Source organism: Rhea pennata, chromosome 4 (genome assembly GCF_028389875.1).
Source record: "Rhea pennata isolate bPtePen1 chromosome 4, bPtePen1.pri, whole genome shotgun sequence".
In the NCBI taxonomy this organism is placed as follows: Eukaryota; Metazoa; Chordata; class Aves; order Rheiformes; family Rheidae; genus Rhea; species Rhea pennata.
Genome location: NC_084666.1, coordinates 71223809 through 71245999, shown reverse-complemented (window position 1 = coordinate 71245999; position 22191 = coordinate 71223809). Strand labels below are relative to the sequence as shown.

At 44.2% G+C, this 22191-nt stretch overlaps 2 protein-coding genes across 3 annotated transcripts; one reads left to right on the top strand and one right to left on the bottom strand.

Annotated features, from left to right (window-relative positions):
* The first annotated feature begins 1544 nt into the window (after positions 1 to 1544).
* On the top strand, positions 1545 to 19921 carry LOC134139611 (E3 ISG15--protein ligase HERC5-like). Of its 2 annotated transcripts, none has more exons than XM_062574225.1 (23): positions 1545 to 1702; positions 2021 to 2133; positions 2771 to 2847; positions 2979 to 3200; positions 3974 to 4065; positions 4620 to 4750; positions 5307 to 5455; positions 6283 to 6359; positions 6682 to 6770; positions 7583 to 7642; positions 8155 to 8257; positions 8705 to 8888; positions 9212 to 9390; positions 10591 to 10689; positions 11917 to 12027; positions 12116 to 12238; positions 14917 to 15057; positions 15167 to 15333; positions 16007 to 16073; positions 16252 to 16334; positions 17234 to 17417; positions 17799 to 17898; positions 18515 to 19921. In XM_062574225.1, the coding sequence occupies exons 2-23, from the start codon at positions 2060 to 2062 to the stop codon at positions 18727 to 18729; spliced, it is 2727 nt and encodes a 908-aa protein (XP_062430209.1). In that variant the 5' UTR covers positions 1545 to 1702; positions 2021 to 2059; the 3' UTR covers positions 18730 to 19921. The 2 variants fall into 2 exon arrangements, with proteins under 2 accessions (XP_062430209.1, XP_062430207.1); XM_062574223.1 differs by having other exon boundaries at positions 1992 to 2133.
* On the bottom strand, positions 13696 to 14765 carry PIGY (phosphatidylinositol glycan anchor biosynthesis class Y). Its single transcript, XM_062574226.1, has 2 exons — positions 14666 to 14765; positions 13696 to 14590 (listed from the first exon to the last, which is right to left on the bottom strand). Exon 2 carries the CDS (start codon positions 14387 to 14389, stop codon positions 14174 to 14176), a length of 216 nt encoding a protein of 71 aa, XP_062430210.1. The 5' UTR covers positions 14390 to 14590; positions 14666 to 14765; the 3' UTR covers positions 13696 to 14173.
* Positions 19922 to 22191: the final 2270 nt, after the last annotated feature.

Sequence of the window (22191 nt, the reverse complement as noted above, 5' to 3'; positions counted from 1 at the left end):
GAGAGGGAGCCACGGGACAGGAATGTGACAGTATTTTACTTGCAGTGTACAAGAAGTGCAGTCTCTGTCCAGATGCAGATTTGTTTGCATGCTTACACACAACTCCATCAGGACAGCTGAGCTCCGTGTAGTAGGGATGGTGGTTGTTATTTTGCCAAAAGCTTGTAAGATTTTGCACACCATGTTTCCATATTTCAGCTGCAAAACAATAATAGAAACTGTAAACAGGATGGTTGTTCATAAATGAAATTTCATTGTAGCCTAGAGCAAAAACTCTTAATAGTTTTGTTTGTTTGTTTTTGTTGGGTTTTTTTGGTTTGTTTGTTTTTTAATTGAGGCCAGGTAAAGGTTTTGGCATTCAGATCCAGGGGCATGGAGTCTTGCAACTTCATTGCAGTTTTGATAAAGAGCACAATGATGATGGACTTTGCCAGAAAAGCAGGTTTTACATTTTCTGGAAAATAGTTTATGTTGCAAAATTGAGGAGTTTTGAACATCTGATGATGATAAACAAGTGTGAAAAAGCCTAAAAGGACTGTAATTATTCCTTCCAAATAAGTCCTTATTTAGAAACTTTAAGGCTTGGAGAGGATAAAACAAAAGCATATAAATTGAATGTTTACCTCACTGCGTAAGCTCAGAGATTTGTTCCTATTGTAGTGCAGACAGTGAATAAAAGCAAAGGGAAATCTATTCAGAGGTGATAGGAAGAAAAATCTTCACAGTAGCAATTGCACTGTGGAAGTCATTGCTACAGAATATCGTAATGCTGCTACTGTAGAGATAACAGAGTAATACTGAGCTGTAATAATTGATGCAAATAATAGTTTTGCAAGGGGTACAAACTCATGCCTCAGGATTGTTTCTACCTACAGGGGTTTATTACCCAACCTCTGAGAAAGGGTTTTGCCCCTTCGGTTTGCTGCGGAGTTTCCGCCCTCTGTGACTGACGCTGTCAACGCCACGCATCAGCTGCAGCTTCAGCGCGCTCAGGGAGGAGGTTTGTGCGTGCTGCAAGAGGGGATTTTATGAAATCCTGGAAAAAAGATAGATTCTTCAAGTCACTGTTCATAGATCGGTGAACTAGCAAAACCACATCTCAAAGTGCAGAAGAACGGAGAAGCACGTTTACATTCTGTAAAGAAGTCGAGCATTGCACGTTTTGAAGAAAGGCTTACTGTGCAAGAAATTACCTGGCTTTTCGTGCGAGACAGTTACAGCTGTACCACCGACTTACCCAGTGGCGCTGTACCTGTCCTGTTTTGCCCTTTTTTTCTGCCTTTTTTTAGGGTCCTGAAGTTCCTTGCCTCTCTTTCGCAGTAAGAAGCCAGCAAGTGCCGGTTTAGGGCTGCTGAGGCAGGGGAGAGAGCGAGAGCGAGAGCTAGGCAGTGAGGGAGTGTGTGTGTGAGAGTGTGTGTTTCACTTTCCATTTCCCCAGCAGGGTTTGGGTTTCGGTTTCCTGCTCCGGCCGGGCCGTGCCGAGCGGTGCCGCGCCGCGCCCGCTGCCGGCACTGTGGCCGCGGCGAGCGTCGCATGGCAGCGGCGGGGGGCTGCGGGCCGGGGCTGCTGGTGCTGCCCGCGGCCGCCCAGCGGCCCGGCTGCTTCCTGCGGCAGCCGGAGAGGCTGCGGCAAGCCCTCTGCAAGCAGGGCCGCTTCGCTGCCGTGGAGAAGTCGGGGGTGGTTCTCCTTTCCGGCGGTGAAGGTAACTGCCGGGGGGGGGGGGGGGGGGGAGGGGTGTTATTTCACCTGTGGCTTTTAAATCTGGTGTCACAAGGGAGGGGGAGGTGGGGAAATGCCTCCCCGTGCCAGCCGTCTGGCACGCAGCCAGCTAGCGCGGCGGATGCTTAAATGCCAAAGGGGCCTGAGAAAATTCGCTGCGTGCTCTTCCCGCTCACGGCCGAGGAGCGGAGACCCTCGGCGAAAGCGCACACGGGGGTCTCAGAGCTGGTTACGATGCCCACTGCCTTAGTGTGCTGTTGTGTCTGTCCCAGTCTGCTTGGCAAAATACGTGCAATTGCAGAACAAGCAGGTGCTATGTTTGGACTGCGAAGCAACGCACATGCTCCTTCTCTCCTCTGACGGGAAGCTTTCCGAGCACCGGGCTACGGCTTCGGCTACCCGCTTTGAGACAAGGTAAGGAGCTGCATGACGTGGGGGTGTGGATGGTAATGTCAGAGACCACGGCCTGCTTTTCCAAAGGGCAGCGTCCGGGACATTGAGGCAGGCTCATTCCTCCAGGCCACAGCTTTCTCCCCTTTTTTTACACAGCAAGAAATGCACTGGTTTTGAGGACAATACAAAGAGGTAGGCTGATGAAGATGAGCATGATACAGGTTTCTCTTAAACTCAGTAAGGATCAGAGTCATATTCCGGAGTAACGCAAATGACTTGCAAACTACACGTGGCTTGGGAAGGCTGTGGGTGAGAGACCCGAGCCCACCCCAACTGTGCCACCTCCTGATTAAGCTGTGATGAGAGGTACTGTCTAAAGATGGCACTGCAGTATGCTGTGGGATTTTCTGTTAACTCACCCGTGTCTGAGCCTGACTCTTCCAGCTTCCACTGGGGCGAATCACAGCAAAGCAATTAGCTCAGCTGAGGTAGACTAGCATAAAAGCAAGGTGCATCAACTGAGAAATGACCTCTATTCTTCCACATATATGCCACTAAACATGCTGGGGCACAGCTAATAGCAGATGCTCTTCCTTTGCTTTGTCTTGTGGCACAGCGTCTCTCTATTTGAGTGAATATTTCTTCCTTATTTTTGTAGGCTGCTGAAAGAATTAGGAAACCGATATATTGTCCAAATAGCCTGTGGGGACCATCATTCCATGGCACTGTCTAGAGGTAGCCGCTTTTATGCAAGCTTTTCCTCCCTGAACACAGCACTGGTCTCCCCCTCCCTACCACTCCCAAAGCAAAAAGACTGGAGGGAGGCATGAGTACTAGAGCTGACTTCTTCTGTTCCCTGGGTGGAGGAGGTGAGCTCTTCACCTGGGGCCAGAATGCCCATGGACAGCTTGGAGTGGGAGGACAAGTCACATGCGCCGCTGAACCGCAGCTCGTGGAGGGGCTAAAGGGCATCGCGCTTGCTCAGATCGCTGCTGGAGGAGCTCACAGCCTGGTGGTGTCACTCTCTGGAGCTGTGTACTCCTGGGGAAAGAACGACTCTGGACAGCTGGGACTTGGACACACACAAGGTGAGGAAAGACAGCAGTGTGAGACTGAAGTAGGAAGGTTTTTTTCCCAATCAGCAAGCTTACTGCAGAAACGAGGGATGACAAACCCCTGCGAGACAGCAGCGGGTAAGAGAGTCTTTGGAAGAAAGTGTATCCGGATAAGTTTTTCATGTGCAAGCTGTTGTATCCTGGTCAGGAAACACATGCATGACAAGGGATGTGGGATTATACTTCCACACTGTAGAATTTACAATCATTTTATGTGGCCAACTGGATAACAAGGATGCAAAAAACAGGTATGTCTCAGAGATCTCTTTGCTGTTCTGTTCTCTCTCCAGGCAATCTTGCACCAAATGATATTCATTTTATACCTCTTTGCCTTCCTTAGTTTTCTGCAAATAAAAGGTGAGAGAAGAATCAAAATTAGCCTATATCTTCCATCCTAGAAGCCTAGAGAGCAGTTGATTTAGCCAGACAGAACTTAAATCAGTAGGAGATGAACATGCACAATCCCTTCAGTGTCAGATATTTCAAAGTCAAGTATGAATGTAGGAACTTATCTTTTGGCAACCAGATGTGAAAGTGCGAAGCATTGTTTCCAATCTAATGTAAATGAATAAAGAAGAATGTTATGAGAAACTGTGTGTTATAGTGGAGGGTAGAAAATGACTCAAACCAAGTTGTAAATTGCTTTAAGAAAGGACTGAAGAGGCTAAAAAGTCTTTTCTAAACCTCTATTTATGTGAGATTCCCCAGTACTCTCTTGCTTTAGCTGTGCTGTGTTTTCTGTCCAGACAGGGACTGCCCATCATATATCGGAGCGTTACACCACTGGAAGACTGTATTTATCTCATGTGGAGCAGATCACACTGCAGTTCTCTCCAAGGTGAGTCTGAATTTGAATGTGAAACTCGGCATCTGAGATTTCACCCTAGGAGAGAGGATAAGCTGCTACAGCTCAGCATGGAGAAACTGGAATGGCAATACCTGCAATACCCACTTCCATCAGAATCCAAAGACAGTTGCCAAGGTTTGCTAACTGAGTTTTGGAAAACTAGTCTTTGCTCTGATTCCTGTCACCTTGTGCAGAAGTTTTGCAGAGAGATGGTAAACAGGAATCCTGGGGCGAGGAGGTGCAGTTCAACTCTCTATCCTATCTGAACATCTTTTGTGCTTATAGCATATTGGAGACTTTAGAAAATGCCAACAATAACCAGTTCACTAGGGTTTACTCATACAAGTAAAATTCTTAAACAATGGGGAGTTATTCTCAGGAGTTAAAGCACGTGCACCTGTAAACAATGTAAGATTAAGCTTGATGCAAAGAGAACTCTACCTGTGTTTGAATCACAGATGTTTTGAATCAAGGCCCGTGTAGTGTGTTGTTTCTTGCTGGCGGCTAGGTGCAGTGATCCTGCTGTTTGTTTCTTCTCCTTCAAGGACGGGCTGGTGTGCACCTTTGGAGCGGGAGAGGCTGGCCAGCTTGGTCACAACTCCACTCGCAGCGAACAGACCCCTCGCATGGTGGCTGAGCTGTGGGGAGCAAGAGTGTCGCAGGTTGCCTGTGGAAGGTAGGAAAATGACAGTAAAATGTCCTCGAGGGTCTAAGTCATGGGTGTGCTCGGTTCCAGAGTCAAAAGGCTGAGCCACGAAGGTCACTGAGTTCACGTGTGCTTTGATGGAACGATGGGTCCTAGAAAGAACCAAAGAATGGTGACGAGCATGCGAGTCTGTTCTTCCGTTCTGGAACTAGGCCACAAAATGTCTCCTGTTAATTTTTGGGGGAGCTGCTTCTGTGTCTAGCAGCATAGAAATTATATGTGTGTGAAAAAAAGGAAGAAGATAAAGCTAGCGAGGCTCAACACTTTGCATGTATGAGACCAGTATAAATCACAAACAGTAGAGGATAGTATAGAAAAAATAGGTTCATATGGGGTTTTTTTGTTGCTAAATGTTTATGCAAAGAAGGATGCTAAGGATTTGATTAAAGTTTATTTTATAGCTGAACTATGATGATTTTTAAAATGAAGCCTTAGCTACCCACTCTAAAAATGTATTTGTAAATTTTATTCTGAGTAGCTCAGTCATATTAGCTTATTCTGACTGTTTTTTCTCTTTTCTGAGCAGACGGCACACTCTAGTTTACGTCCCCTCCTTGGGCAAAGTCTACTCATTTGGTTCTGGTGAGGAAGGACAGCTGGGAAATGAGGGAAAGTCTAATCAGCTGGTACCACTTCCCATCAATTTACCTGTGGATAATGGAAAACAAAATCAGGGTAATGTTCACAGTAGCAGACTGGTATAATCCGTATCTAAGTCAAAAAGACAGGTGCTTACTTTCTTGATTTACATTGAGAACACTTTTTTTTTTTTTTTTTTTTTTTTTTTTTTTTTTAATGAGAATGTAGTAAGTGGAGAAAAAAAAAAAAAGATATAGTTTAGGACAAAGAACTTGATCTTCAGTCCCCAGGTGGTGAGAAGGAGGATTAGGAGGGTCAGCTCTGCAAACACATGGGCACAGCTGAGGTAGAGGGGTGCTAGGTGGAAGATTTCACTTGCCCCTTCTGCTTCGATTGCACAAGCTCACGGGAGCTTCCAAATACAAAACTTGCTGTCTGTTTTTTTCAGTCTAACAACCAAATGATTTTCCTGAGGACAGAAGATCCAAGAAATCTGGAAAGAAATGTGTCTGCAAAATTGTTTAGCTTGAGCAGCAGTTACTTTCTCAGTCTGTGGAAGGAGCTCTACCTCTGAGTGGTTAATCTAGTGTCCCAAATTTTTCCACAACCTTAGAAGAAAACATAATTATCCAATTGGATCAACCCAATTGCTGACTATTCCTTGCCATCCTTACTGGATAACAAGCGAACAGCTTGTAGTAGCCCAAGTTATAATGTCTCATGCTCGCTTGATGATTCCATTTGCTGCTTGATTTATCATCATAGATAGTTGCCGCACAGAATTTATTTTTAGACAAAGAGCTACTATTTGAGTGGGTTTATTTATTTATTTTTTAATATGCCATGCCCTTGCACTGAACTCCCTATAGATAATGACTGTTTCTTCAAATGCTCCTTTGAAAATTCTTATTATTATTTCACAGGAAACAGTACATCACAAAAGGAGATTAAAATTATTGCAGGAGGAAACCAAAGTATTATCCTGCTGTTGAAGAAAAGGGTATGTGCATATTTGATTATGGCTTCTATATTATTGTTATTATTCACATTACTGATGGAAACTTGGATTTTCCATCCTACTCTAACTTCTTCAAATTCCTATCTGCCTCTTTGCAGCTGTCTTGTTTCTATGCAGAAACAAACTTACATTGCAATTATGTATGTCTTCTATATTGTATGCATCTACAAATCATGCTGGATGATCATTAATTTGTTTATATTTAGGTTCTAGCTGAAATCTTTTAATGACTAGCTTGAAAAAAAAAACGAGTCCCATGTGCCAGACTTCTAATCTCATCAATATGTTCATACATTTCATACAGAATTCCTATCTTAATTTGAATGGAATTGCCACTCTGAAGGATGTGTGGATTTCTAATTCCTATTCACAAAAGTGGGAGGACACAAGAAAGTAAGTCAGAGCCCTGTGTTTTTTCTTTTTTTTTTTCTTTTTTTTTTTCCTGATACATAGTTTTCTCTAAGAATTATTTTCCTTTGGAGATTCTTGTAGGAACTGATGTTCAAGAATTTAGCCACGGCAGAATGTAACATTTGCTTTTTGTTTCTTTGAAACTTGTACCAGTAGTTCTTGTATCGTTTTTGCCTAGGCAAAAACACATTAGTAAGCAGCAGTTCTTCAGTATGCCTTTCGTAAGAAGAGATATGCAGACTGCCAGGCTTTAGCAGCCTCTGCTCCTCTCACTGCACAGAATAGTTACTAGGTAGACAAAGACTTGACAAGTTGCAGCAGTGCCAGGTTCAGTCTGTGGACCAAGGCCTTGTGCAAAAAGCGTAATGTGAAGTAACCCAGCCAGCGTGTCTGGAACGTTCAGGGCGTGTCAGCATTTGAAATCCACAATCTCTTCTTCAGTTACCCGGTTTCAAAAGCAACAAGTGCAACACTGCTTTCGAGAACCTAATGCTTATTGGCAGGAATTATGAAAAGCTAGTTTTTTTCAGATCTCATGCAGGAAGTTATTTTCTGTGGGAAAACCTGACTCCCGTTGCTCATTTTGAGCATTCCAAGGTCTTCATTGATTTGGCTCTGAGTATTTCTCTTGAGTGCTTTTAATTTGGTTCAAGTCATATGAAAAGTAGTATTAAGAGAAGTTTTATACGGTTAGCTATAGATACAGTTGTACACAGGGTGGGGTTTTTTTCATAATTAAAAACTGAAGTTGCTGTTCTTGTTGAAAGGATTGTTTTTTTATTTTCTCCTATCAGGGATATTAGTCTGATCTTTTCATCTGAGGCATGCATCAATGGAAGCTTCTTGGAACAAAGGTAGTGTATGCTAGCTTATACATAAACAAATATATTAGCTGTGTATGAACTAACCAGGTAGTGTTATTTTAAGCTATACATGTAGAGAATGAATAGTTGTATCTATATTTGCAAGAAGCAAGTCTGTATTTTTAAGGAAAAGATGATGCCAAAAATAGTTAAGTTTTTAAGCCTCTGAACCTATCGAAGTGGGCTATAGAAGCTCATATGCTAGTAGATTATCCCATAGTGACATTTGACAGATGGTAATATTCCATTTAGGCAGTATTTCAGCTCCCCAGAAATCCAAAATGTCTTCTCCCGGCATGTCATTCTAGGGTGAAATATGGAAAGCATATCACTGACAGCATACAGCAACAAGAGACAGGAAGGACAGAACATTAATCAGATCACACTGTAGTGAGAATGTCTTGGTAGAACAGATGAAACTACACCCATCAGAGAAAGGAAGCAAGCTTCTCACATCATTGGATGAGTTTTTTTTTTTTTTTTTTTTTTCCCCTTTGTGATAGGGACAAGCATTTCAGAACTTCCAAAGAAATCTCGGGTGTAGACATGTTAGAAGTGCTACGTTTTTATGAGAATATCAGCTGCGAGCCAAGAGTCTTCCAAGAGGTAAGGATGTGGTATAGAAATTCTTACTACACAAACAAAACACTGCAAAGCTCTGGATCCAAGTACCATTTTCCCCAGACCTTTCAGGCAGCTGCTTGAAGAGAAGGAATAGTCTGCTTGTTATTCCTGCTGAAGCCTTGTGTGTGCTTGGACAGAAAGTCATAGCACTGGGAATGTGCCAAAGCTGACACGCTTCCTCCCCTTAGAAGGGAAGTGTTGGGAGAATTATCGTGAGCTCCCTTTTACTGACTCGAACGAACGAATGAGTAACCCAAAGTCAATATGAAAACTGACCAATTCAATAATTAAATTTAGAGGTAGCATCCTAGGCAAATGTGTGAAGGAAGATTTGCGCACGAGACTTGTTCTGTGCTAACCTAATTCATGGATTATTCTGGCACAACACCTTCCATTTTTAATCATTCTGTCTTTTTTTTCCCTTTCAAGGTGAAACAGGAGATTAAGAAGTTACTGCCGTCACTGTCTCTCTCTCCCATCTCACCTGAAAATTTCAGAATCTACTTGATCTTACCCTTCCTTTTGCGGGAAAAGGATGACGCCTCTTACCATTCTCTTGGTCTGCTAGCCCAAGCCATCATGAGACTCCAGCCAAGGGACCTGCAAATTCTTGGTAGGGTTTGGGCTCAGTAGAACAGAATGATTTAAATGCTTGTTCATTTTGGGCTGTGGAGCAAGAGATACTCTCACTGATGTAGCTGGTTCCAGGAGTTTAGCCTGGAAGAAGTGGTTTCTGCAGAAACAGAAACATGGGGACTACACAGCAAAAGTGGTCACAAGAGAAAGTTTCCGTAGGTTTCCTAATATTTGTAGTGCAAAAATAAATGTTTTGTTTAGTTGATTTGATAAAAAAAGAAGAAATGCAGCTTCATCTAGAAATTGTAGTTATTTGTCTGTTGCCTGTGGCAAATACTTTACTAGCTGTTTTCTTTACAGAATCCCTGTTGTCAAATCTAGAAGAATTCTTTTTCAAAGAGCTCATCAGCATCTATCAGAGGGCTTCCTGGAACAATCTGTCTCAATTAATCTTCGAAGTGAGGTTTTGCAGAAGAAGCCTCTTTGAACTGCGCTGCCAAGAGCGAGCGACTCTGCACATATTACAGTTTCTTTTCCAGGTGAGAAAGTGTTTGAATTCTGAAGAAGTAGGGTTTAGAATATTTTCATCTTTTTTTTTTTTTTTTTTTTAATTTTTTCCTTCCCCTGTTGAATTCTCTAACTTTCCCCCTTCCAAGGGAACACAGGACCTTGTCGTTTGACACTGCTTCAGGAATCTCTTCGGCCGTACAGCAGCATAGCTGTGAAGGCCCTCACTTGCCACAGGGAACATCGTTACCTACCCCAAGTCCCACTCTTGTTCCTGGCAGAGCCCCTTGAGAAGCGAAGAGCTGAAGTGCGCTACAGCGCCCGTGGGCAATGCTGTCAGTGGTGTGAGGCACGCTTGCACTGGTGTGTGCAGAGCCAAGGACATGGTGTCCATCACACAGCACGCTTGATCCCCTTCCTGCTAGCGGAATCCCTCACCCTGCTAACTGTCCACAGTGTTTTGAAGATGGCCCATGTGTCTCACACATCGTGGATACCACAGCAACACTGTAAGACGCTTTAAGGGTCTGTTACCTGAGAAATCACCTGGGATGATAGAGTTAGAGCATGTATGTTGCTGCATAAGAACAAGGGGAAGAGAAGGGCTTGTAGCTATATTCTTTTTGAGTACCATTCTTGATCCTGCTGAGATTTTCAAAACTTAGAGTCAAGAACTCAAACATACACCTGATGTGAATCAGAGGATTAAATTTTGTTCAAAACTGAATATCCTTGGCTGGGAATGCAGGTTAGGGCATATAAGTTTAGACTCTTGAATCCATATTTATCTACCAGATAAAAATTGCAGGTGCAGCAGGGGGAGCCCTTTAGATGGAGTAACAGCACTTGGAGCCTTGCATCTTCACTGCTCCTGAAAAATCAGACCTTTGTCAGGCACGAAATATTAAAGCGATTGCGGAACTTTAGATTCTCTTGCAACACAGAAGAGGCTCAAAGTGAAACATACCTCCCCTGATGGAGTCCTGCTAATGGGCCTTCATGGAAATGAGAATCGTGAGAGTTTCCTGAGAGTTTACTTGTGGTTTTCTGCCTGCTCACTGCTGAGTACCGTGCTGTTTGTGGTGTTTCTGTGGTTCCACTTCTGTGCAGGATCTCAGAGCCCTCTCTCTGCAAAGAGGGCCCTGTTACTCCTCAGTCCTGTCCTGCTGTATGGATGCACTGCTCATTAGATCTGCCAACGCTCCTTTTCATACTGCATGTTACCAATACAGGTGAAGTCCAAGGCTGGTTTTAGAATACACAAGAGCAACTTTTATATACCTGCAGTGAAAGAGATTATCAGAATGTGTTTCTGCAGGGATGTGAAAAAAGTAAGTATGAAATCTTTCCACTGGTACAATACGCTTACTCTTCTGCTTTGTTTAAATGAACCGATAAATGTGGAGATAAATATTTATAGACCAACAAAGCTCAAACACAATGCATTTACTCCAGTCCTCCAACTATTTTAAATTATGCAAACCATTTATAATCTCACTGGGGCTTATTTTAGCAGCCACAGTTAACTCCTCTCCTTTCATGACCCCTGGTTCTGAGAGCCAGAACTGTTCCCCAACATCTTAGGCGGCACTAACTGCTTTGAATTGATCACCAGTGTGAAATAGCACTGGGGGGGTGGTTGCTATACTTCTTGTTGCTCTAGATTTTAACCAGTCCATTTAACAGAACTGTTGGAGGACTGTTAAAACTTCTATGGAGCAAACCTGTTGAGTATTTCAATTTATTTTCATCTAAGAACAAAGCAGTGGTAATAGAAAATAAATAAATAAAAATCAGTGACGTGCTACACTATTGTATGAAGGAGTGAAAATTAGGTATCAAATACCATCAGTGTCACTAGAAGCAATATGAAATGGAAACATGTGGATGGTTGGGGCTTCCTCAGACAAATAATGCAATTTTGTGGCAACTTGGCTGGAGTTTGCAGGGCAGGAACCTAATTCACCTGCTAATCTGCTTCTTTGTACCAATTAACCAAAGCAGAGGAGTTGGTTTGAGTAAAAATATGGAACCGTAAGCAAAACAGGACATTATCTGAAGCTGCTGCTTTGTCACAAGAGAAATGTAACATTTTGACACACATTATTTTATATACTCCTATCTATTTTTGGTGTTAAAACTAACAAAAATAACAATTCTCAGCAATAATGCATCATAACCTGGGCACCTACAACATTTTTGCTATGTGTTTTGGTTTAGCTGAAGTATGGAGGATGCTGTTAAAAATCACTGGTTTATTTCTGGGGTGCTGCAGCATGAGTGGCTGCCAGCATTAAGAGAGGGGGGGAAAAAATCAAAACACATTCTCCAAGAATTCAGATGCCTCTCTATCAGGGTTTCCTACTCACAAAAACATTTAGAAGCTGCTTTTAGAAAGTGCGTCTCTGTGGTACGGTATTCATGTGAACAACAAGGGTATGTTTCAGAGAAACAGGAATTTGCTACAGTATAGACTGGCAGTTCAGTTGGTACATGTACCTCCTGAACTCTGGTTTTGCAAGCAGAAAACAGCACACTTTTTTTTTTTGTCATTTCAGACTGCTCTATGGAAGCTGACTAAATACCCATGCATCTTTGATATGCAAGATAAGATTGCAGTTCACGATATAGAACGCAGTATTCTGTCCCTCCACTGCTTGATAAATATTGTAAGTGCAGCCAGTTACTATTTTTATTACTATTTTACAGTTTAAAAGAGATAAACACAGTTTTTAACACACTTATTTTGTTCTTCAGATGAGCTTTCCACTGGAAGTACAGGAACCATGGTTTTTTCCGGTCAGAAGACAACACCTTCTGCAAGACGTATGGGACATTTTAAATAACGCAGCACCTGAACAATTCAGGAGGATGTTAGAAGTAAGAAATCATACTCTATTAATATTTTGTTATCTCTGAATATATTACTGCAGAGTTCTCTGTTTTTCAGTGTTGCTGAAGTATGGTAGGAAAGGTTTACTGTATTCAGTGAGCATGTAACAAAAAAACTTGCCCTCAAATTATTATTAAAAAAACGTTCCACTGGGGGGGGCATAGAATAAATCTGGAGGGCAAGATCTCGCATTCTTATTCCAGGTAGACATCAAGCTTGGTTTGCCTAAGTTAAGCACTAATATGAATAGTGGTTTTATTTACTGTGAAGTTGCTTTGAGGTGATGTAATTGGGTAGCTCAGCAAACTGTAACTGACAGTCAAGCCTGTTACTGCTAGACTTGCTGTGAAGACTCTAGGCTAGTCTGCTCTAAGCGAAAAGCTGGTGGCCAAGCAGTCAGCCAGACTGATGTGGCCACAAAAAACATTTCTCTTTTAGCCATGGTGCCTGATGGGAAAGAGTAGTGCCAGCAACAGAGAGAAGAAATACTTATTACTGTTCTCTCTGTGCGACTTTAACTTGTGGTTTCCCAATACAGATGTTTTGGCAGTTGTATTATCCTCAGGTATGGCAATGCCAGCCCTGCCACGCAAAAGCGGTTAGATGGCTGACATGGGAGCAAGGCACCAGCCCAGAGCTGAGTTCAGCTCAGGGACCACGTGCTTCTGTTCTCGGTCGCTGACACGAAGGCTGTCGCAGCTTGGTACCGGACCTGAGCCGTAGGATCTATCAAACGCTGTGCGCTCTTAATTATCTTCCGGCGCTGATCGAGCGAGCCTTCTTGCCAGCCAGAACCCTCCCTTACTATACACGTAGGAGAAGATTCACAAAGGGCTCCTAGGGCTACCTTTCCTTCCCCCCCCCTTCTCGCTACATCAGCTGAAATAGGCCTCTCTTTACAGACCGCAGTAAGGCCTGTGCTCTGCACTGTCCTCTAGGTGAGCCTCTAACCTCACTGGTTGTATGAGGAGCTCTTACAAATCAGCTCCGCTTAACTAAAGCCAGCCTTTGAATACTGATCTTCTGGGCATTGCCTTTCATACCATGCATCGCAGTACTATTTGCCCAGCAGTTGCCTGATCAATTTGATTGCTTTGTTAAATAACGCACCAAGAGGTGCTAAGGCCTGATGTTTACAATTTGGTGCTGCATTTCTGAACTTTCAGTAGGTTGCAGTCGTTCATGTGTTTATATGGCAAATATAAACTTACCCAGTAACAAAATACAAATAAGAATCCTTTGTAATAGACTAGTGTGGTGTTAATCTGTAGTGTGGCATTAATTTCCTCGCTGTGTCTTACTAGGACATTTTGTCAGACTATGCCAAGAACATAGTCCTTTGCTGCTTTTTTTTAGTTCCTCATCTTCTTAAAAGAAATAAGTAGCAGCTGTTGGATGATACCCGTATGTGTACATCCAAGTAAATGTCTTCATTTAACTCAAATTTCGTTACTAAACACAAACCTAGTTTATTTTACATTTTTCCAGCAGTGAGACAAATACATTTCAATACATGCACATATTCAAGACATACAAACACACCCCGTGCTGATAATTCAGATAGCTTCACATCACTGCAGGCTGACAGTGCTTGCTGTTCCGAAAAAGTCAGTTATTCCAGTCAGAGCACAGTCCTTGCTAGTAAAGACCACCACCCTCTGGAAGATTTTCCGGTAGCACTGCTACACACACAACACATTAGGAGCAATTAATGCTTCTCATCCTTCCTCCTCTGGATCTTCCTTAGCAGTAACTAAGTAGTGGGCTTGCTACAGAGGATTCATGCACGCTGGCGGACAGCGCAGGGAAAATGACAACAGCCTCTAGTGGGAGCAGGGGGCTCGAAGTCGGCTGCGGTACCTGGTGAGATGAAATAAGCTGCAGCGCTCTGGAGGAGCGCGGGGGTTAGCACCTGCATCGCGCTAGTTGTGCCTGAAAAGCTTAATGCCCATCCAGGTCCAGAGGTGGAAGAAGACGTAAACGGGTACGGTGACAGGGAGCAGGAGGCTGTAGAAGCAGAGGCTGCCGGCGCTGGCGCAGCCCTGCGGGAAGGCGTCGTCCACGCTGGCCGAGTAGAGGAGGCCTGCCAGGGAGAGGAGGGGGACGAGCACGGCGAGGGTGGGCAGCGAGGGCGGCATGCCGCCCGCCGCGCCGCGCCGCGCCGCGCCGCGCCCCGCCGCGCCGCTCAGGGCCGCTCCGCGCCCTGGGCCGCCGGCGCGGCCGCGGGCTTGGCGCGGGTTTTCCTCGCCGCCTCCGGGACCATGGTGGGGATGCCGTCGACGACGGGGTAGGCGATGCCCAGCTCCTCGTTCACGAGCTCGTTCGCGGCCTCCTCGTACCTGCGCGGGCCCAAGCTCGCTCAGCCGCCGGCGCCCGGGCCCGGCCCGGCCCGGCCCGCCCGCGGCGCCGCTCACCTCAGCGGCCGCTTGGAGAGCGGGCACACCAGGACGCGCAGCAGCGACGGCTCCAGCGGCGGCGGCCGCGCCGGGCCCCGTCCCCCCGCGCCGCCCCCGCCGCCGCCGCTCGCCGCCCGCCGCAGCAGCAGCGCCGCCGCCGCCCGCCGCCCGCCGCGCAACATGGCCGCCGCGGCGCTTCCGGCGCGGGGGCGCGCGCGGGCGGGCGCGGGGGCGCGCGCGGGCTGCGGCGCTGACCGCGGTGCCCGCAGGTGAGCTTCGACGGCGAGGCCGGCGTGGACGAGGGCGGGCTGACGCGGGAGCTCTTCAGCGTGGCCGCCAGGGCCCTCCGCGAGCCCGGGGCCGGGGCCTTCCGCCGCCTCGCCTCGCAGCTCCTCTGGTTCCCCAGGCAGGTAAGGGCGGACGCCGCGGGCCCTGCTCCCTGCCCCGCGGCCGGGCTGGGGGGCGGCGCGGGGCCCCCTCCCTTGCCTTACCGCCGCTGCTCTTACCGCTTCTGACTAGGCGTCCAGCCACGGCAACACCTTCTTCCTCGTCGGGACCCTCTTCGGAATGGCCCTGTACAACAAGTGCATCGCTCCCTTTCCCTTCCCCCAAGCGCTCTACAAGAAGATGCTCCAGGTTGAGCTCACGCTGGAAGACTTGAAGGAGCTGCTGCCTTCAGAGGGCAGGTACGGCCCCAGACCGCCTCCGCCGGGAGAGCGCTGCCGAGGCAGGTCCCCTGACCGTGCGGCGCGGGCAGAAGGCACCGAAGCTGCGCCGCCGTCCCCAGCTGCTGTCCTGGCCCACGTATCGCAAAACTCCTCGGTCCCGGAAGGCCAGCTTTCCACGCGAGGCCTGTGAGCAGCAGGAGAGAGACGGGAGCCCCCGCCCTGGAGCCGGTGGCGGGGCTGAAGTGCAGAAAGGCCCTCAGGGGACGGAAACCAGAGGTTGCCTGAAGAGCTCTGAGAGTCACAGCACTGCAAAATAGATCTCCTAGATCATCCCCCAGTCCAAGTGTAGGTCTTTCCTAGATAGTCTTTGGAAGGCTGTTGTCCAAGCCCCCTCACCACTGGACTTGCTCTGTAAAGTTATCCCCCCGCAAGGGGTGGGAATAGACTTGCCTGGAATCCTTGGCAGTCAAGGCATCTGCCCTCAGGTCACGGCAGCGGTGGGACATAAGTATAGGGGTCGTTTTAGGGCCACTTATGGAGGTGCCACGTGAATACAAGTGTTCTGTGTGTGTATATGCATTTAAGTAGTGGCTGCCAAGGAATGGTTTTGAAGCAGAATTTGAATGCCACATAGAACGATCTTTGAAGTATGTTTCTTCTTCTCCCCCCCCCCCTTTTTTTGTTTTAAAAGGAGTCTTCAGCAAATTTTGGATGAAGAACACGATGATATCTTTGAGAACCTGGACTTGAACTTCACGGTAAGACATTATCAAGCCATTCAGACATGCTGTGCACTTATTTAGGCAAGTCAGTATCCATATGAAAACAGCACAACTGACCTATGAACTCGTACAGTAAGAGCGCTGTGTCAGGCCTTGCAAAAAGGAAAAATGGTAGATACAGCTCAGCTTGCAATGTTTTGATTTACTTGTGTAGATACTGGAAGAAGAAGGAGGCTCCACGGTTGTCACTGAACTTAAAGAAAATGGTACCAACATTCCTGTCACTAAGCAGAACAGGTAGGTTTTATTTTTTTATCCTGTTTTCTGTCATGAATATATGAAATATCAAACCACTAACTATCCCCATAAGCTTTGAAGTGTTTGGCATCCTGTCATAGGAGAGGAGGAGGTTTCTGTCCATTAGCTTTAAGCTGCAAGAATTTAGTGTTCCCATGTTTTTCCACTTGTGTCCTCCCTGCTAGAAATCTGTGCACTTGCTGTGCAAACCATTTGCATGGTGACACTCTTAGAAAGTGCTGAACATCAGCACTGTGTTACATACATGGGATATATCTTGCCCATAACAGAAGAGGAGAAATCTATCAATAAGACATCATGTCAGTGGTTACTCTGACACAGGGGAACAGAGAGAAGTTCTACGTCTTGAGTTATGCAGTTGCTCCGAGGACCCATATGGATCCACGAAGGGGCTGTTTAGGAAGCTCAAAGTATATCATTTACATTGGGTGGATTGTATAGAAGTATAGGGTCACTAAATGTTTCCTCATCACGAATAGAGAGGAGTGCAATCATACTGATTAGCAGGTGTGTGAATAATTCTTTTGATTCCAGCATAATTCTTTGGCTTTTGAAATGAGTTTGTCTGGATTTACACCATTTTTTCTGCTGGGTTCTGTCATCATAGTGAAATGACAAGTATGATTTCATTGGAGAGGTCATACGAAGATGAGGAGTGTTATCAAAAGGAATCCATGCTGGCCAGCGTTCTCTTTTATTTGCTTAATTCAGTGAATGAATAATTGCTAGTAATGACTGCTGACAGTAAAGACAATGTAAAGCAGGTCCTACATGCAGCATATGGCCCTGGCCACGTCCAAGGAATAAAGCTCTTTATATTTCTTCTTTTAAAGACATCACCTCTTACGTTGCTTGTTTGAATCAAAATATCTTTGCAGGAAGGAATTTGTTGACTTGTATGTGAACTATGTGTTCAATGAATCAGTACAAAAGCCATTTAAGGAGTTTATGCGAGGGTTTTCAAGAGGCTGCCCAGCTAAAAAGTGGAAGATGTTTCTCCCTGTAGAGCTCCAGGCTATTTTTGAGGGACACAAAAAATATGACTGGCACCTGCTGGAAAAGGTACTGGATACAAGCAGAATGTATCTCTGCTATATTTGCTGAGCATAAACTCTTTCTGCCCTGTTCTTTTGTTGATTGCATATGTCATAAGTACCAAAATAGGGTTTCAAGGGACTCCTTTTTTTTTTTTTTTTTTCACTTGTCTCATGGTTTTGAATGTATTTCTTGTACCCCAGTTACAAGAGTAAAAGAGAATAAAAATCAAATAATAGATCAAGGATTGTCACGTAAATATTTAAAAAAACAAACAAACAAGCAGATTCCAGAGATTAAGAGGATTTGAACATCTATGAAGAGGACTATAAAATATATTGGATAAACTGTTGTTACTTTAAATGGAAAAGGATTAACTGGCCAGTTTATTTTTGTTTTCTTCAACAGAATGTGAAGTACTCAGGTTATAGAAAGTCAGATGAAACCATCAAAAGTTTTTGGGATGTGTTTCACAAACTCCCAGAAGAAAAAAAGAGAATGTTTCTCGGTAATGTATCAGACACTTTAAACTGTTTTCTAGCCCCTTCTCTCCCCTAGAACACACATTTTAGATTTCTTCATTACACGTGAAAAATACTGTCATTCCAGATGGCTTTGGCCATGTCTTTCCCCACCGTTCTCTAGTGAAAGCCGGAGAGAGTTGACATGGGGATACGCACAGCCTCAGTTCTGACCTCCCTGGAGGCTTACCTGCGTGCACCTGACACCCCCATGAACCCTGCGACTATTTTGTCGCTTACTTCTGTGGGTATCAGCTGTTGGTCAGATGCCTCAGAGCCCTTCCTTGCGTATACTGACACAAGCAGTTTAGCTTTTTTCAAAGAACTGCAGAATCCAGCCCATTCTTTTTAAATGCAAAAGGTCAGATGTAGCCTGGCTTTTTTTATCCACAAAGTCTCTAAAAGTAAAACAGAGCTTATAAACTATGAATCTCAAGAGACTTACTATATTCAAGTCTGAGAAAGAAAACTAATTAGCTTATGGAAATAACCATATGTTTACAGTAATTTTCTCTACAGTTTTTCATCTTCTGATAATGTTTTTTGAATCTGCTAACTAGTTTTTTTTTTTTGTTTGTTTGTTTGTTTTAAACCTCCCTCCAGCTTTTTTGTCAGGATCTGATCGAATTCCGGCAAGTGGACTAGAAGATTTTACATTTGTTATTGCAGATCCTGAAAAGGAAAATCCAGATGCGTACTATCCTGTTGGCAATACCTGCAGCTATATATTACAGCTGCCCAGATACAGCTGTAAAAGAATACTCAAAAAAAGGCTCCTCTCTGCCATAGAGCATTGTGAGAATTTTGGTTTGCCCTAACTTTGTCGGGAGTGCTTTAAAGCAAAAGTAAGCAAACAGAAAATTCAGTCTTTGTCTCACCTCTTAATTTATTTTTCTTTGTGCCTCTGATGTGCTGGTTTCTCCTCACGCCTTCCCTTATTTTTACTCTACTTTCTAGACACTTAAGTGCATTCCTCGGGTTGTGTATTATAAAAACGAGCTTCGATCAGATGCCTGGTTGTTAGGATTCTTCTTTCCTGATTTTAATCATCTACTTAACATGCTTTCATGAAGCAAGTTGGGAAACAGATATGTTTATGTATATGTCCATCTTCCCTGCACTGTACTGATGCTACTTAGTGGGTGACCTTTCAGCAGCCTGAGACTTTGTGCTTTCCAAATCACCAGCAATCACACTGTAAGTGTATGCTAACCAATAGTAGTTGCAAGAGGAAGGCAGGAAAAGTTTTCATCCATGTTAGTGATGGATCTTCTTAGGGAGCACTTATTTCTAAGGAGACCAGCTCCTGAAAACTGAATTGACTGAGCAGTCATTACTCACCTGTATATTGCCTTTGATTTACCTGAGAGACATTCTCAGGATGAGGACTTGAGTGATCCTTGACTTGGTCAAAAGCCTTATTTTTAAAGCATTAATGGTCTTTTTATTATTTAGTGTGATAGTACTGTGGAATTTGTCATGTTTTCTTTGTATTTTCTATGTAGATGGTTTACAATAAAACAAAATATTAGGCCTGCAGAACAACTCAGTGCCTACCCGGAGCCCTGTGAACATGAGGCATGACTGCTGGAAGTTCATTGCCAGGACAGTACCTGACACTGGCAGCACATTGTCAATGTCCAGCAGAGTGTAAAGGCTACAGCTGTATATTTTTCCTGTATGTTTTACTTCATGTAAAAAAAAAAATATGTATTTTGTTCTATTGAGAGACAATGATAATGATTTACTAGCAATCCTCTCGTTTCTTTGCTATGTTAAATGTGTGAATGGACACACACATCTGAAGAATGATTTTTATTATGTCTGTTGTCAAATGCTACGTTGAATTAAGTGATGATTGATTGAATTCCCATATCTGTAGTTTTGTTCTTTTTTTTGTTAAGCAGCTGCCTGTGTATCTGTGTTTTTTGTCCTCATATAGTAGATATAGGAAAGTCATTCACATGAGGAGTCAAGTGTACTTCAAACAGATGCATTGCCTAAGTCAAATAAGAGAAAGTCTTGGGTTTGGTGCAAAATATACTTTATATGAATGTAAAAACTTAGTGCAAGAAGAAGACAGCGTTTTCTACCTCCAGTTCTGTCTTTACTCCGTGTGCTGTCTATCGTGTAGTGTCCTGACCCAGACGTGGCTGCGTTTTAGCGAAAAGTGAAGTTTTACTCCCAAGCTGTAGAAGATAACCTGCATCACTACAAACATGTCTGTTATCACTTGGGGAACTATCCTGTAGTCTTTTGTTTCAGTCACTGGTTTATTGGTGTGAGAGGTACTGCAGCAATGCCCTTATTTTAAAGCATTTGATACAACTCAGATTGTAAGAAAAGGTTGCACCTGGGTCGTTCAAAGCATGTGTGAGAAATGCGCAAGGCTTGTGAAGAGAATTACATTTCTTTTTTTCTTCTTCTGACTCCAGCATATAGGCTGACAGACCCACAGGAGTTGCAGCAACAGGGGAGCTTTTGGTGAAAGCACCTCCCTGGAGACTGTCCCAGCCCAGTGGATTTTAACCAACACAGTGCCATCTGCTCATGGTGACTTTTTTTCCCACTACATGAAAAGTGTTTTTTTTAACCATCTCTTTAATGGGTATCATGCAGCTGCAGATATATTTCTGAGGAATGAGGGAACTGGCAGAAACCCAAGCTGTTGCCCGACATGATGTCATCCCCACTGAGCTAGAAGATCCTACCCCAGCCAGTACTGCCAGATCATTGCAGCTCTCTGTCATGGCAGCTCAGGTTGCTGCTTTTCTCTAGCGTGCTCCCAGCTGCTTGTTCCTGTTTTTTTTTTTTTTTTTTTTATGTTTTTCTAAGCCTCCATTAGGGCTTGGAAATCTGGAGTGATCTTCAATGCTGTGCAAGTGCACAGAAGGTGTATTCTGTTCGGATTTCAAAACAACCCATTAGAGATTAAATGATTACAGGTTTATTTAAAGCCTGAAGGAATTTCCTTCTTGTCATGTCTGATGCAACAGCACAGAGGAGATAAAGCCTAGAGTAACTTTCAAGGCTATTTTTAGTTTGTCCTCAAATAAGCCCTGCTTTTACAAAAAAAAAAAGCTTCAGAAGGAGCAGAGTCTCTCTTTTCTTGAAATGACTTTGAGCACCAAGCTGTATCTACGTTTTGTCAAGTAATGCTCATTACAGAACACACACAGAAAAACAAGGTGCATGAACCTGATATCCTGCTATGAGTTTAAAAAGTTAAACCAAAATAACACAGATTCAGACAGCAAAGAAACCCTAACAAGAAGGTAGGGAGTGGCAAATACGAAGGCACAGTTTCTCTGGTGCAGAGAGTCTCTACAGCTTCCTGAACACCATAGATCACAAGAATGGGAAGCCTTTTACTGTATTACTGCAGAGCAGGGTGTAACCTACCAGAGGTAGCAGCAATCCCTCCGGATGTCATTGCACCATGATCCTACCTGCTCATCCTGTACTTATTCTGAGTCATTTTATGTCTTTATGGAAACAATTCAGGAAAATCTTGGCTGGTCAAACCAGGCTGCTTCCTGACTACAGGTAGCCTCAGCCCCAAGGCACTTCAGGGACAGCTCTTAGTATTTTTTTGATGGATTTGAATTAAATGTGTCTGGTGCAAGGCATGACTGCATTTTGGAGTAACATAGTTTCCTTTGAAAAACACTTTCAACCGCTCCGTCTCTAACAATTCTGCACTGCCAGGACTAGTTAAGAAATGTTAAAGGACACCCACAAGCGCTTCACCTCTTAGCTCCTATATGCGCAAATGCTCGCTACCAAGGCTGGCACTCAACTGCTCCATGTGAAAGAGAGGACTGGACATGAACCAGGGAAAGGAAAGCAAAAAGAAAATAGGTGGCAGAAATGAATCAAACCAGGGAATGCAAGCTAGTAATGGAAACTGCAGACTCTGTACCAGTCTGTACATGCCCTACCCCATTTATAACACTATCGATAAAGCTTTTGACTTCATACCTGCCAGTACAAAATAAGAGGTCAGCTCAACTTAACCCTGGAAGACATTGCTGCAGCAGTTATTCCCATGATCTATGAGTGAGGATATTTTTTTTCCTGTTTGTCTCATGTTTTCCCTTTTTGCCTGGGAAATAGTTTATGCACTCTTCTTCCTGACATTGTGGAACAGCTTGTAAAAAGAGTTAAGCTTATCTGATTCTCAGCACACATTAACTCACTGCCTGTACCCTTGAAACGTATGAATCAGGTACCTCAAAAATAATAAATCTTTACATCAGGGAAGGAAAAAACTCACATTT

What these genes read in the sequence shown, in the direction of transcription:
- PIGY (XM_062574226.1), bottom strand. Translation starts at nt 14,389, where the DNA reads ATGCCGCCCTCGCTGCCCACCCTCGCCGTGCTCGTCCCCCTCCTCTCC.
- LOC134139611 (XM_062574225.1), top strand. Translation starts at nt 2,060, where the DNA reads ATGCTCCTTCTCTCCTCTGACGGGAAGCTTTCCGAGCACCGGGCTACG. An exon ending in GCTACCCGCTTTGAGACAAG is followed by an intron (nt 2,134 to 2,770) that starts GTAAGGAGCTGC and finishes TTATTTTTGTAG; the next exon opens with GCTGCTGAAAGAATTAGGAA. An exon ending in TTCCATGGCACTGTCTAGAG is followed by an intron (nt 2,848 to 2,978) that starts GTAGCCGCTTTT and finishes CCCTGGGTGGAG; the next exon opens with GAGGTGAGCTCTTCACCTGG.